Source organism: Pundamilia nyererei, unplaced genomic scaffold (assembly GCF_000239375.1).
Source record: "Pundamilia nyererei isolate P.nyererei 1_Seehausen unplaced genomic scaffold, PunNye1.0 scaffold00100, whole genome shotgun sequence".
Taxonomy (NCBI): domain Eukaryota; kingdom Metazoa; phylum Chordata; class Actinopteri; order Cichliformes; family Cichlidae; genus Pundamilia; species Pundamilia nyererei.
The window spans coordinates 250,680-266,301 of NW_005187501.1; the positions used below are offsets into that span (position 1 = coordinate 250,680).

At 46.3% G+C, this 15,622-nt stretch overlaps 1 protein-coding gene across 3 annotated transcripts; it reads right to left on the reverse strand.

The window, feature by feature from the left end:
• Window positions 1–6: 6 nt before the first annotated feature.
• zhx3b (zinc fingers and homeoboxes 3b) lies at window positions 7–12,721 on the reverse strand. 3 transcript variants are annotated; one of them, XM_005740420.2, is made up of 7 exons: window positions 12,589–12,721; window positions 5,646–6,559; window positions 5,419–5,526; window positions 3,775–5,343; window positions 2,453–3,169; window positions 612–897; window positions 7–135 (listed from the first exon to the last, which is right to left on the reverse strand). In XM_005740420.2, exons 2-7 carry the CDS (start codon window positions 6,384–6,386, stop codon window positions 125–127), a joined length of 3,432 nt encoding a protein of 1,143 aa, XP_005740477.1. In that variant the 5' UTR covers window positions 6,387–6,559; window positions 12,589–12,721; the 3' UTR covers window positions 7–124. The 3 variants fall into 3 exon arrangements, with proteins under 3 accessions (XP_005740477.1, XP_005740476.1, XP_005740478.1); XM_005740419.2 differs by having other exon boundaries at window positions 12,292–12,721; XM_005740421.1 differs by lacking the exon at window positions 12,589–12,721 and adding an exon at window positions 6,713–6,771.
• Between the last annotated feature and the right edge of the window lie 2,901 nt (window positions 12,722–15,622).

Below are 15,622 nucleotides of genomic sequence, written 5' to 3' on the forward strand. Positions count from 1 at the left end.
GGTGGCTCCAAGATCCATTTCCTTCCAGTGATCTTGTTACAAACGCATCTGCCGTCTTTTAGTCAGGCTCCCGGAACAAAGACCACCTGCGATGTCAACTCCATCCTCGCACAAAAAGGCCTCTTCAATCAGTTCCTGTTGCAATTAAAAAAAGAAGAAGAAAGAATTTTAAAAAAAGCGGAAAAAGAAATTAAAAATCTGTCACCCTGACAACACGCTCCAGAAAACACGTCTGAATTTCCTTCATTGCTACACACAGTGTGCTGGAGTTACACACGCACTGGTTTGAAACACAAACCTGCCACAGCATGCCTCATTACTCATAATTATGATGAATGTGTGTGTTTGTATATTCTATCTTAGCGCTTCTGTATCACCTGAGTGACGATCATAAACATTTAGGTGTGTTTAATTATCACCTTTTAACACCTAAACCCTGCCACGAATAAAATTAATTGTTACGGAGGCGCAAATAATATTTTCATAATGAAACACCTTCTGCTTCTGCTTTTAGAAGTTCTGCAGCTTTTCTTTAGGTGTTTAATTGCTCAAATCAGGATATTTGGTCAGACCCTGCAGGGAGAGCTTACGCTCTCGCTGATGAAGATTACCTTTAGTAGCATTCACAGTCTCGTCAGCGTTTGCGTCCTCTGCTTCTGTTGCGACACTGCACACCGATGCCTCCGTTTTCTCCTCCATCCCACCTCCTGCCTGCGACTCCGGAGGGGAGGATCCTGTTGTAGGTGGCTCTGCAGCCACACCCGGTGCAACCGGTCGCGTTCCTGTTGTATGAGCAGCGGCACTGGCGGCGGCAGTTTGTTGCAAAGACGCCTTAGTGGTAAACCAGTGTCGCACCAAGTCTGTTGTCAAACTGCTACTCTGAGCAAGTTCCTGCAACTGTGCATACAGAAGGGGAATCAAGAGGAAGGTTCACGGTTATTTGAGGTGCAAAGTGGACACGTAGATGACACATTTCACCTTTTCATACTCATACCTGTTTGCAACCCAGTTCTTTTAGAATTTAGACAGTTTTCCTTTAATGACATGTTTAGTACATATTTAGTTCATATTTATTTAGGAATCAATGAAAATCTGAAGACAGATGCTGATGCTAAATGGCAACAATTATATTAAGGCCAAAAAAAAAAAAAAGGATCAAATTTGAAGATTTTTTGCAATTTGAAAATGTTCATCAAAGATCCTGATGTTCACAGGAGCCTGCAGCTCAGTTTACGCGACTCGTGAACACAAGTGTAAATTTGAACAAAAAAATGTTATGTTGTAATAATGAAACTCTTCAAGTAGCACTGCTTGCTTCTGTTCACACAATGCCATTTTTTTCATCTCTTTCACTTTTTTGTCAAAGCTCTTTAAAGCTACTTACAGAGATGGAGAGAGCAACACGATCAAATTTTAGCCACATGTGCAAAAAGAAAAAAATAGGTGCACTTGTAGCTATGACTTTGTTTTAGTTCCTCCTGACACCAAGAACGAGTTCTGAGAGAGATCGAGAGGTCTCACTCCTGTCCAGACAGGACATGAAGAATGAATTAAAAAAAAAAGAATGAATAAATAAATTTTTATTGCAATTTAGAAACAGGCTGGATTAGTTGTTCACTAAAACGTACGTGGATTGAAATCGATTTGCAAATGCTACTAGGTGACACACTGACAGATTAATAGAAAGGAATGCATGTGTCAGAGTGGCTTCAGAGACATTTACATATATTTACTTATAAAATAAGATATAATCCACACACTGCTTTGTTGGTGAACTGTATCCAGAATTACATCACATGATACCGTTGTATCCTGCATTTCCTTTTCTTGGTTTGGAATAAATGCATTTTACTTCATGTAAAAGTAATGCATCCAACATTTTCACTGTTTGCAACCCAAAACCTTCCTTATGACCTCACAACCTCTCCAATCAAGCACATAATCCCATATCCACTTCCTGGATTATATACAGGAGTGTATAGAAAAATGAGTGGGGTTAATTTTGTTTGAAGTGTGTTGCCAGAAAAACATGTAAATTAAAATATATAAAGCAATACTTTTGCCTTCGCAGGTCAACACTGAAAGAATTGATGGGAAAATAACACTTTAATCATGAGTAAACCACACACACCAACCAGAGGAGATGATTTGCTAAAATAGCGAATGCCCCTAACATTGATATAACAGGAAGTGAGTCAGGGTTTTTCTATCACATATGAGGTTTCAGTTATTTACACCTAAAATCCCCAAAATATCTATCTAATGCAACAGAAGCATTTTGAAAGTGGAACTCTAAAAGCCTAGTGTGACTTTCAGGAGTGACATGCCTGTATAATTAGAGGATATGCTGTCAGCTTTTATAAAAGCAATAGTACAGAGAAATCGTTTGATTCTCAGGTTCCTGTGTTTCTCAGCTACTGAGCTATAAAAAAATGTTTGGTGCTGTTGATACCTGTGAGTCTTCCAGCCTTCCGTGGACGTCAAGGTGAGCCTGGAGGACGTGCACGTTCCCCTTCTGTAGGTCTTCCTCCAGAGCCATGTTCTGGTACGACTCCAGCCACTTCAGCTGCCCATTCTTCTGCACATAACGGCAATCTCCGAACCAGCGCACCACTTCAGGCCTGGGCAGCCCAGTGCTTGAGATGAGTTCATCGTACTGAGTGGCGCTGGGCCACTGGGTCCGAGCGTAAACTTGTTTCAGCAGATGCAGCTGGTCCGCTGTCTTCTTACCTCGGACGCCTGTGGGTTTGGGGGAGTGAGCTGGTTTGGGTGTTGGCGTGGAGGTCTGCGATGTTTTGGGGGTGGCAGATGAGGCAGGACCCAGGGAGGATGCGGCCGTACTATCCAGCCCTTCGCTCTCAGTTTTCCCATTGGCCTCTGTCACCTTCAGCATCTTCAGATTTATTTTAATAGGGTTGACTTTTGGTTCCCCTGAACTTTCATCTCTCTGCCTCTCTTCTCCATCAACCCCGATATCCTCACCCTCCTCCTCCTCTCGCATTGCCCGCTCAGCCTCCTCTTTCTTTTTCTCAGCTGCCACTCTCTTCCTCCTCTCAGCAAACCAGCCGTGGATTTCTCTTCTGGTCATCTTGGTCTCAGACCGCAGTCTATCCACTTCCTCGCCTGATGGGTCTGAGTTCTGGGAAAAGCTGCCCTCTAGGGCTTTAACCTAACATAATAAACGCAAGTTAATTATTAGTATCGTCTTTTTTTCAATGAAGACAAAGAACTGGCATGTGTGAGATATCTGATTAATGATTTTGTTATTCAAGTTAAAAATAAAACTAGCATCTGTAACAGTTCAGACAGAGTGAGATATTTAAAGACATCATCTTTGTAGTTTAAAAAACAAAACAAAACTCTGAATACCTCATTTTACAATTTTTCAAGCCTTCCAAGACCAAAAACTAATTCACTTATTCATCTTATAAGCTGTGCATGGAAAGAAAATAAAACGTATCCTCTTTTAGGTTTGAACTTTACTGTTTACATTTCACTTGCACATTCAAGATTGTTGTGGTAGTAGCAGCTAATGTAGATGAAGTCTACACCCCCGGAGACACACTATTTATCTAATTTTGTGCAGCTCCATCTGGAGCCACAAAAGTAAACTCTTACAAATAGAAAGCTGACCTCCCCTGCATTTATAAACAGACTTTGATGTGGAAATCCACAGAACTGAGTAATCACGACAAAAAACAGTGAGGAAACCTGGCCACCTGCTAAGCTTATTACACTTATATTACACAGGAAGCTTGCGTAGTAAGGCCTCACCTGGTGGGGTTCTCTCTCCTTGTAGCGGATGGCTGTGAAATCAGGTGACGGTGGCCTGGGGAGTCGGCGGGAAGGTGTGGTGGGAGAGGTGGGTGTCTGCGATGATGCAGATGGGCTCAGGGGTGCAGCGCTGTGTTGGGGAGTTTTCGCACCAGAGTTGTTGCTACTTTCTGACAGATCGATGGGGTTGGCACTGCCAGCGGCGCTTGTTCCTGGCGTACTCGGACTGCTGCCCGTTCCGGGTGTGGTGGCGGGTTTAGTCTGCGGTCCTGAGCCGGCACGTGTACCTTTCAGGTTGCGAAAGTGGTAGCGCCGGTCACTAAACCACTTGCGAACTTCTCGCACTGTGAGCCCCGTCAACGCAATGAGCCGGTCCACCTCCTCCTGGTCGGGAAACTGGCACACCTGAAAACTGTCCTTCAGGGCATTGAGCTGCTCCTGAGACTTTTTGCCTTTGTAAAAGCTGGGATCCAGGAAGGGGTTGACGGGCGTCCTGGATCCCAGCGTGCTGCTCGAAGCAGATGCAGGGGATGGGGAAGAAGACTTGGAGGCAGGGGAAGAAGCCTCCTCCATCTTCATGGGTGGGGAGTCACTGGCAGAGGGGTCGACGTCATCTGCGCTTGTCTCACTATTTTTGCTGCTGCTCCCATTAGCATCTTTGCTCTTCGGTAAACTGTTGCCATTGACGGTTTTGATGTCTGTGATGTTTTTGCTTTCTGTGGTTACTTTGTTGTCACTCTGCAGCACGCTGGTGTTGTTGGCATTGCTGACATCTGTGTTCTTGGCATTTACATGCCCAGTTGCATCACCGTTGCCCTTATCGCTGGAGTCAACATTACCGCTGCTGTCTTTACCATTGACACTGCTCGCCTTAGCATTACTATGACTACTGCTTCCCAAGCTGAGGTTGACCACGCTAGTTTGACTGCTGCTAAGAGCACTGCTAGTGCCCCCTCCCCCACTCCTACTACTATTACAGCTGCTAATGATATTCGTTCCTGTGCTGCTGCTTCCCACTGACCCCACCACCATGCTCACGCCTTTGTCTGCCACCAGGGCCGCTGCAGGTCGGGCCTGCATCATAGGCCGCGCTGCTGCCTGGGGCTTAGGTGTGACAGCTAGGGCAACAGGAGTACTGTTAACCTGGATACCATTTGCCATGACCGGCTGTGTGACGATTACCCCTCCTTGGCCAACGAGAGACCCCTGCAGGATGTGAGGGATCCCTGTGGCCCCAAGCGAAGCAGGCAGGACTGTGATGGTTTGCTGGGCTGGGCTGTGGTGACTCTGTGGCTGGTTGTGAGAGTTGGAAGGTGCCGTTTGAATTATGGTGTTGAACATCTTCCTCCTGGCCTCCTCTATCTCTTCAGGAGACCAGCTGATGCCTTGCTTCAGTCTCTGGGCTGTGAACCAGATCTTAATCTGCTCTTCTGGGAACTTTGTGACCACAGTCAGGTAGCAGAGCTCAGCTTTCGTGGGGTACGGAAATTTGCTGAAGGAGGTCTTCAGGAAGGAAGAGGAATCCATGGAGGCACTGTAGGTAGGGATGCTGCTCAAAGGAATCATTACCTGAGAGAGAAAGGTTGAATATCAGCCACTGATTTTACATTTAAAAATTCATAAGATTTGGATAGAAAGAATTACCTTTGGGAGATTTTCTGAGGAGGAAGTTGAGGAACTGGAGGAAATATTTGAGGAGGCGGTGACTGGCGCAGAATGATGAAGGTTTCTGTTTTGAACTACTGAAACCACCTGGAAAAAAAAAACATTCAAGAATCAGAACAAGTGACTCCAATAAAAATTTTTTTTTTTTTTTAAAAACATGTTTTATCTAAAAAAAAACCCCAGGAGAAATAAAAACTGACATTTACCTGTGTGATTGGTGTCTTTAACATGGGTAATGCTCCTGAGCCATTCACTATCTGGATTGCTGAAGGAAGTGTGACCTTAGTTGTTCCATTGTGGACAATCGTAGGAACATGGGCGACTGTTACTGAGGCAGTTTCTTTTCTCTCAGTCTCTCTAGATGCAGAGATAGTGTGTGGGTCTGAGGACGCCTCATCGGAGACTGGGTGAGACACCACAATCCGTTTAGGCTCCGATTTGCCCTTCAGCATCCGCATAATTGGGGTTTTAGTGATAGAAATCTCACTGTCCTTCCCGCTCTCTGGCCCAGCCACCAGATGTTGCTCCACCACCAGCCTCCTGTCTCTCTTTCTCAGCCGCAGAGTGGTGTTCAATGTGCTGGGGTGAACCCTGGCGTTGTGCAATGCTAGGCCCTCAAACTTGGGTGCTGAAACCCCACAGCTGACACAAAAGAAGCTGGGGTCAGCACGGAAGTCTGGGTGCCCGGAGTAGACGTGATCCAAAAATAAGTTAAGGTCATGCGTTTCGAAATTACAAGGCTTACATGTGTAACTGCCTGCACCATCTTTGACTGCATCCCCCGCCTCTGGTTTGGAAGACTCTCCAGGGTCTAAGGGGCTCTGTGTGTCACTGCCAGAAACCCTTGGCTGACGGAGAGCAGGAGAGTCCTGCTCAACCTCCTCTAACGGGCGAATAATCTTGCTAGGTATCATACAGGGAGTGGACGACTTCCTTTTGCTGGCCATGGTGTGAAAAAAAAAAGGGGCTGGGGGTGGGAGGAGTGGTCAAATGGCTGAGAGTGAGGTGTGAAAAAGAATATGGGTTTCTCGTTGACTATAGACCAGGCATGGGGGAAGGGGGGTGGCGGGTCTTGTCCGTGGGTCCACTTGTGGTTATCACTTGAGTTTTTCGGGAAATCCTGCAAAAAGAGAATGAAACACTGATTAGTTTGTCAATCACCAGCCAACAGTTTAGTCAAGTGGTTTGGTGAGTTACAAACACACAAAAGAGAGAAAATTTACATTTTAAGTGCAAATGAGTTGGGCGACTGAGAGCAAATGAAATATCTTACTCAGCGCAGCAAAACCCAGGTCCATCTCAGCAGAGGAAAACACATCATTGCTGACGCCGTTTCCAGGTAAAATGTCAACAGCACAGGTAATAAAGGACACCTCGTGGAAAGATTGAGCTCGAGCGCTTTAAAATCCACAGATCTTGCTGCTCAAAACCTCTGATCAGAGAAACCCAGGGCTGTCTCTCTTATGAAGGCCTACACACAAGCTCACTCTGCATCTTCACTGATGGCTTGTAGAGAGAGCTCCTGTCCTACCCCCTTCTTTCCCCTCCCCCCACACAACTCGGTCTCACTTCCCCTTTCAGACACACCCCCAACAGAGAGGGCACATTCTGTATTTCTTTTTTTTAAATCCAGGGCCTCTGTAGTTTAACTGAATATCTTTATTTAAATTCCTACAGCAATATAGTGCACGTAACATCTGGGCAGTTGAGCAGTTCAGATGAACAGATGTTCTGCGGAAAAATGGCTCCATCCTAACAATGGTACACACTGTACAGACAGGAATCACACCTATATAAGAATTCAAATCTTAAAACCTTCACAACACCTCTTAGATTCTTTGTCTCCATTAAGAAAAAAAAAGCTTCGTCTTTTCCCTCTCCTTCCTTCCTTTGCACAGAGAGGTAGTGATGCAGTACTAGAGGACAGCTCTAGGGCAATTACTCTCCCAGTCACTCTGCCCTGACATGACACCTCATGCGCAGAGCAGCAAAAGCTCAACAAAGTTCAGCGGCTTAGAGAAACACAACAGGAAAATGCTTAAAATCTCACCCAGTCCAGATACTTCACAAACACATCCAGTTTTCACATTTCAGCGCTCAAAAGCTTAAACCCTTTCGTGCATGCAAGCAGAACAACTCCATGCTCATATTAAACTTGGCTGGGGGGTGAGGGGGTGGTATACCTTCAGATGCTTAGCCTCATCGTGCACGAGGCTGTTCACTTATGACAAGGTGAGCAGCAAGCTCGATGTCTCCATTCGACAAATCCGCTAATGATGAATGTCCTCTTTCTAAAGTGCCCACAGACACATTAGCAGATCTTCGATTTGCCATAGAAAAGATCACAGTACACTAATTCAAAACCCAGTTAACTATTGCAGGACGAGGGCTCCAACTGTGACCGAGCACAGGTATGCAGAGTTGACTCTCCTGCACTCAGAAGCCTACGACAACCCAGACAGAGGCGGCAAAAGCAAGTTAAAGTTCCCATCATCTGCTGTCTGCCTTAGTACTGCTAATAGTAAAATGTTTTCTGAGCAGTCTCTGAAAACATTGCTGGACTCAAAACAAATAGTATCTTCTTTGTTTATTGTATTTTATTTTTTTGAACAGTAAGACTGCTCCCCTCTCTTTGGATCTGAATGTGAGGGGTTAACAGGCAAATTAAGTTTGCTACTGTGGAAGGAACGTGATGCCCCTTGTCCCCCACCCCGCGTGCACCAACTTGGGCTGTTGTGCACCCCTTCGACTCCCCCTGCCATTGGGTTCTGCATCAGGGGGCACCACTCTGCCAAGGCTGGCTGGTCACATGACCGACACAAAGGCTTATGGGTGGGCAGTCTCAACCATCAATCACGTGGTTCTGCTGGGTGCGGATGGCAGGCGAGAGGAGAGGGACAGCGAATGGGAAAGGACGGTGGGGGATGGGCGAGTCGGTATGGGGTGAGGAGAGTTGTTAACTATCGTTGAGGAAGCACTGAGGTGTTTCAGTGAGGAATTTTCCTACCCGATACCCCCCTCCAACTAGCCTGCCCAACCCTGCCTTCCCCCGCGCTTCAAAGCCCCTTCTAGCTCCAAACTACAATCACAGTCCTTCCCTCTCCTCCCTCCCTGCTGCACCGCAAAAGCCCAGAACATTCAGCCAGCGGACATAACCTGGAGTCCTGCTTCAGCGCCTGCATGTGGCGTGCACACCCGGGCAGTCAGCAGGCATGTGCAAAATAATCACTAACACTAAGACACCCAGCAAAACACAATGTCAGAGCTGCTAAGTATGTAATCCTATTTCCACGACTGATCAAAAGCTGCAAACACTGACTGACAGACAGCAACTACCAACTTTACACATCACACTGTGATGGGCCTGTGAAAAATCAAAAACCACATCTGTGCGAACACAACTCCAGATAAGCCCTGGGCCTCAGCGAATGCGAAAGCAACCAGCAGAGACGCAGAGGCCTCTCTCACTCTCTTTCACACACACACATACAGCCGCACACAGGTGAGCATCAAAACAGCACAAGCCCGAGCTATAATTGGCGAGTCGAAATGGGCAGCTCATGCCAGGATCAGATGAGCTCTCTGTTGACTCATGGGTGTGAGCGCATCAGCTGAAAACTTTTCATTTGAATGCCGCACATGCATTGACTGACCATGCAGGGGACCGTGGGTTCGTGTCTGTTATATGTGTGTGTCAGCATTTGCATGTGTTGGTTTCCTGTGAGATTGAGAGTAGAGGGGGTGGGGGGTAGGAGTGGGGTGCGTGTGAGCTCTTGGTGAGTGTGTGTGTGGCTTGTGGGGGAGGCTGGCTAAATGCCTCTGTGTGAGGCTTGTTTATCGAGGTAGTCAGGCTGCAATTTTTCCTGTGTGTGAGAGTCAGAGAGCTCTCCCAGTGACACACAAAGACATTATTTTTGACCTCACGGTTCATAACCTGTATTATTCTTAATGTCATCATTGGCTCAGCAAGGCGTGACCTCCTTTCATCCGGTGGCCTGACTCTCCTCTAGGCTGGGGATGGATCCTCTGAGCACAGACCAATAATAGCTCTCTCGCACGCACACCTTTGTATAGCTTCACACAAACTAAACTAGTCATCTCGTCACCTCGCTGAGAATGCAGGTGTAACACTGATGTGTGCGTGTAACAAATGTTCTCCCAGTAGGATGACGAAAAGGTGTACAGCACAGGCAGCTTTCTCCTAGTTTCCTCGCTCTTCCTCGTCTTCTTCACCCTCACTCCCCCTCCCTTTCTCCAACAGCCTCTGCTTCCCCTCCCTCCGCTTCCTCCTCTCAGAGCAAGTTTGGCCCAGGGAGACAGGTCGGCAGCGCCACTGGTGTGTTACTGTCCCCATGGCAACCACCTCCTACCCCCTCTTTCTCTCTCCTACCAGCTCATTTCTCTGAAGTACACGCATGTGGGTAAACACGCACACGTCTCCTATGCCATCCAGTCTCTGGCTCTAGCGGGGCTTGTTTGTTCCACACGCCCCTGTCAGTGGTATTTGGAGAGTCCCTGCCCTGCTCCTATTTCAGTGCCTCCCTCACGCAGTGTTCATGTCTCCCTGCTAGGTGTGGTCGCCGTCGCCAAGGCACACTACTCTCCAAAGCTGATGGCGTCTCTTCCTGTTAACTCAGTGTCTGTGAGTCTTGGTTCAGGCATCTGCCCGGGCTACTGCTCTGGGGCTCCTGTGTTTCGGCCTACAGGGCCCTAAAGTCACGCAGGGCTCCTGTAGTCACTGTAGGCAATGCAGCCATGAGCGCATAAACAGGCCTGGCCTATCTGCCAGATGCTATCCTTTCAGGAGATGACAACCTCTCGCCCCTGTGCGTTTTCCCCAAGCCCACCCTCAAAAAAAATAAAAATAAAAATCCTACGCTGTGTTTTGTTCTGCCTCAAAACAAACAAACAAAAAACGACTTAAGCTGCTAACCTTCTCTCATCAATCATTTTCAGGGTCTTGTTCGCTCATACACCCCTGCTCTCGAACAACCCACCACTAGAAATGCTCACAGGTTCTCTGCAGCCCAACTTCTTTCCACTCCCTCTTCGGCTCGCACACAATGCAGGCAACAATCAGAGCGCCTCTGAGCCTCAGTGACAGCGCAGTGTCATTTTCATGTGATCCTGAGTCTCAGGTCAAGGGAGCGTGTGGCTATGTGGGTTGTGCACGGCCGCATTGCTGTGGCCGCTGCCGGTGCATGCGTTAAAATTGGGTTGCTGAGAGGGGAGGGAGAGAAAAATGGCGGAGCACCATGCCTCTGTGCTGTCCAACCTAAAATGGCTGACATCACAAGCTGTTAACCAGCCAAGCAGAGCCAAGAGGCTGCTGCCGCTGCTGACCCAGACCTGAACGCTGTGGCTGTGCGAGTGGCTTACTCTGCTCTTCCCCAACAACGTGAAAAGGCTCTTCAGTAGCAGATGACTCCTGTTTTTGATTTTTTTTGTGTGGCCATACTTGGTAGAGATCTGTAAATAAACTGTCTTACATGGGTCTGCAGGCACAGATGTGATGGAAAGTCATTACCTACAGACTGACACCCTCCAAGAATTGTTCAGCTTTATTAAATCATCAGCACAACATTTAATACTTAACAAGGGTTGCCAGTAAAGCATTTAAAAAGTTGTCTAAAATATGCAAAGGCACCAAGGATTTTAAATAAGCGACGTACTGATTAATCCTTCCACACAAAGCCACTCAACCTGTGTCAGCTACTAACCTAAATCTGAGGAAGAGAAAGGGAGGAGAAAGGAGGGAGGGAAACAGGGCCCAGGAGGTGGAGGTGGTAGTGATGATGATGGCAGAAGAGGAGGGGGGTAGAGTGTACTATTGACTGAAATCTACAGCCATCAGCACACCAGCACAAAGAAATACAGCAAGATAGTAACAACAATAACAATACTAATCATCACCTACAGCTCCCCTCACAGCTGATCCACGTGTGATCTGAGCAGCAGTGTGGAAAACCTGGCCCGTTTCTAAAAGTGTAAAAAGGTGAGCTGGATTAAGCTAAGTGTCCGTGCCTGGGACTCACGTGGACATCAGACACAAATTAGCGGTGTGGGAAATCTTTGCTCTAATCCCTGCAGTCAAACTCACTCATGACAACAGTGAAATAACAAATAAGACAAGTGGCTGCTAGAGAACAACAACAACAACAAACTCAGCTGGTGGAAGAAAAGAAAAAGGTGTGATTTTCATTTAAAACCAAGGTCCACACACATAGATTTTTCAAGCTAAATTAAAAAAAAATTAAATAGATGGTAGATATGATGGAAGTGACTGGGACTTTTAAAAATGACTCCCAAACTTCATTCATAGCACGGATTGACGGATTGGAAGAAATTTTGGAAATTCAGCGCATTGTTTACAGGACATATTACAGGATTGGGGGCTACAGTGCACCCTGACAACATCTAATTGGCGCTAATTTCGTGGTTAATCGGCGATATTCCGCGAAAATAGGAGGTACAATAAGAGTCTGCGCTGCAATGTTTCGGTCCCTGAGCGCAGCAGCGTCAGATATTTCCGAAAAATGATGCGTGTTCATCTTCCGCTCAAGTTAGGCGGAGTGAGCCCCAACTTAAAGGGCTTGTCTGCATTATAGCTTTGAACACTACGACCAATTCATACCGGAGAGAGAGGAAAAAAGGTAAGCCGTGCCCCCCTCCAAGCTTTTAAAAAAACTACTCTCTCTACCACCCCCCCAGGTTGGCTGTCGCCATTTTAAGCAGGCGACATGCAGCTGGCCAGCGCCGCTGAGCCACAAGCCCGTAAAGGTAAGACAGCTCGCGCACAAGTTTAGGAAAGGTGAACACTTAAGTAAATGCGTATCAGTGAAGCACACTCACCTCGCTTTGTCGGAGCTCAGCGTATGCATCGCAGGTATTAAAAAGTTTACACTGGTGCGGGTTCAGTGGAGCCAGACACGGACGGGGTCGGCTTTGGGCTTCTCTGATGGTAACTTATAGGTGTAAGGACCCCTCTGACAATCGGCCGCTGATAATAAACGTGACTGGAGCCGGACCGGTCCCCCCCTCCCTCTCACAACAACAACGGCCCCTCTCTTATTTTTTTGCGCTTGTTTATTTCGAGTGGCTCTGTGTTACAGCAGGCAGTGAAAGGGGAGGAAAATACGACGGACGTACCGAGGGAAGAGGCAGACACGTGACGCCGACGTCACTGACGGTGGAATTGGCGTGAGAGCTCGAGCTCCGCCGAGCACAGAGTATGAAGTGACTCACGTATCCCGTACTGACTTTGACCCCCTACGCCCCCTTCCTCACCCAGCAACACCATCACCCCACCCCACCCCATCCCATCCTATCTACACAGGTGGGGGGTCCGTGTTTGAGGTTTTGAAAGGGTCACAGCACCGTTAACCGTGCACGGTAACGGTTACAACACATCACACCTGTCCCCCCCTCCTCTCCTCTCCTCTCCTCTCCCCTCCCCTCCCCTCCCAGGTGGGCTAGCCGCTCTTAAAGAGATAGAGCCAAACGGGTGCATGGCAAAAGGTTAATAAAGACGCAGAATAAATATGAATCTGCTCTTAAAGCTCCATTCAAACATATTAAACACCCACTACAGTTAGACGTGTTTTAGTCCACGTGACCTTTTAGCTGTAATTACGCAAATCTCAGTTTACATAGCCTGCAATTTATGGATTTCACTGAGCGGGCAGTTATCTGTGCTGTGAGAGTGGCGAGCTTTGAAGCTGAGTGGACAAATATTTAAATTTGCCGGGTGACCACTCAAATGACAGTTTATTAAGTACAGGTGAGGTAAAAGCTAATTTCTTTTCGTCAGGCTGCTGTATAGTCTACCTTTGTTCACAACAATGACTATAATAATAATGACTTTGACTTTGCCACCAGCTTTGACTTTAACAATAAAGTTTAATAATAATAACTCTTTATAGCTTTAAAAAAAGAGTCCAAATAAACAAAAGTATATAAATTAACAGAAAGGCTAGAAATTAAAGGCTTTGGTGAAGTGATGAGGTGCTGCAAAGCATACTGAAGGCTCTGTTCCCATATGGAGGTTGGTGCAAGGGATTGAAAACATTTGTTATATAAAAGGACAGAGACCAGCATATCCTCTACATTGGTGTTACAATTCAACTGCAACATAAACCACATCCTCAGCTGGCCCAGCACTTGAGGCAACTTTAAAAGAATTTAGTTTTGCTGCCTGTTGCATTGTAACGGGTATTTTGTTAAACCTGAGAGCTTTCCATGCACGTTGGTGAACTCGCATCACAAATCCCTAAACTGACTAAAGTAGAAAGACAACCAAAACCCAGCAAAGTCAGAAATGCTCACAAAATGGACCACAGTGCAAAGCCAGTCGGCAAAAAGCAGCTGCATGGGAGCATCACTTTAAAGACATTCGTGTAAACTCATTTGTAGCTGATAAAGCAGATAAAACACATCATATAGTATTCTAGTGTTACTGATTTTCCATTGGGCCCTGTTTGTTATATGTATGTTCAGTAAGCTTCAAATTAAACACGATGTCACATCCCCCACATCTTTCTGAATGAGTCACTGCTCAGTGGGTCAACTTAAAAGAGTCAAAGTGAAATTCTCTTAATGGTTTTCAATAGTGCAACAAATAAACTGTAGCTAACATTAGAGACCCATTAATAATATATTGGAGTCACTAGTCAGACACATGAATCAATTATTTTGCCAAACTGCTTTATTTGCAGTGACTACATTAGTTGTTCAGCTGACATACGTATAGAGGAGATGTTTAGGAGAGAGGGCAGTGCACTTGTTGACCACATTGTTTAACACAATCTTGGAGTGTGAGAGGATGCCGGAGTGCGTGAGAAGACGTGTGATGAGACAGATTTTCAAGAATAAGGGTGATGTGCAGAGCTGTAGTAACAACAGAGCTGATGAGCCACAACATGAAGAAATGGTAAAGAGTTGCTGAAGCTAGGTTAAGAAGGTGATCAGTGAGCAGCAGTATGGTTTCATTCTGAGAAAGAGCTCCACAGGTACAATGCTTGCTTTGAGAGTGCTGATGGGGAAGTACAGAGAAGGTCAGAAGGAGCTGCACCACCTTTGTGGATGTAGACAAAACATAAGATAGGGTGCTGAGAGAGGGGCTGTGGTACTGAATGAGGGAGTCAGCATTGGCTGAGAAATACGTGAGGGTGGTGCAGCACACGTATGGGGACAGTGAGACACTGCTATAATGTTCACAGACAACATTGTGATCTGTAGCGAGAGTAAGGAGCAGGTGGAGGAGAGCCTGGAGAGGTGGAGGTATGCTCTGGAAAAATGAGGAATGAAATTCAAACAAGATAGAATACTTGTGCTAATGAGATAAAGGTGGGTGTAACAGTAATGATGCAAGGATCAGAGGTAGTGAAAGTGAAGGAGTTTAAATACAACCACCCAAACTAATACACAGTGCACAGGAGAGGTGAAGAAGAGAGTGCAGGCAGGATGGAGTGGGTGGAGACAAGACTAGGGGTGATTTGTGACAGAAGGTTTGCAGCAAGAGTGAAAGAGAAGGTTTATAGTATGTTAGTGAGACCTGCTTTGGTGTAGGTTTGAAGATAGTGGCACTGACAACAAGGCAGGAAGAAGAGATGGAGGTGGGGGTGAGAAGGGAATGGGGTTGGACATGATGAATATGTCAGAGGGACAGCTCAGGTTGAGCTGTTCGGAGACAAAGTTGGAGAAGGCTTGGACATTTCCTGATTAGAAAGAGTGGATATAGGATGCAGGATGTGGAGTTCCAGGCTCGAAGAAAAGAGTAAGACCACAAAGATGTGTGGGTGTTGCCTAAGGACGGTAGAGACAGGGTGAAATGCAGGCAAAAGGAGCAGCCAAAAGAACAAGAAGAGGAATAAACTATTTTACACTGATTAATTTATTAATCGAATAAGTCAGTTTAGGTTAAACAATCACGATTACTGTAGTTATCATGGTATATGTTGGGGTTGCTATGAGATATGACTTGAACTCAATGGGGTGAAGCTCAATCAAAACAAATGAAGCCCTCTGCTGGACAGTATAGAGAAGTACCTCTATGACTGTCAGAGCAGCCAGTGAGAGAAGTAAGCAAGCATCCATTCATCAATTTGTCAGCTAAAAAACTCATATTACATCAGTTATTACAGTTAAGTCACACGTCTGTGAAGGTTCTCAGTCATCCAGGTCA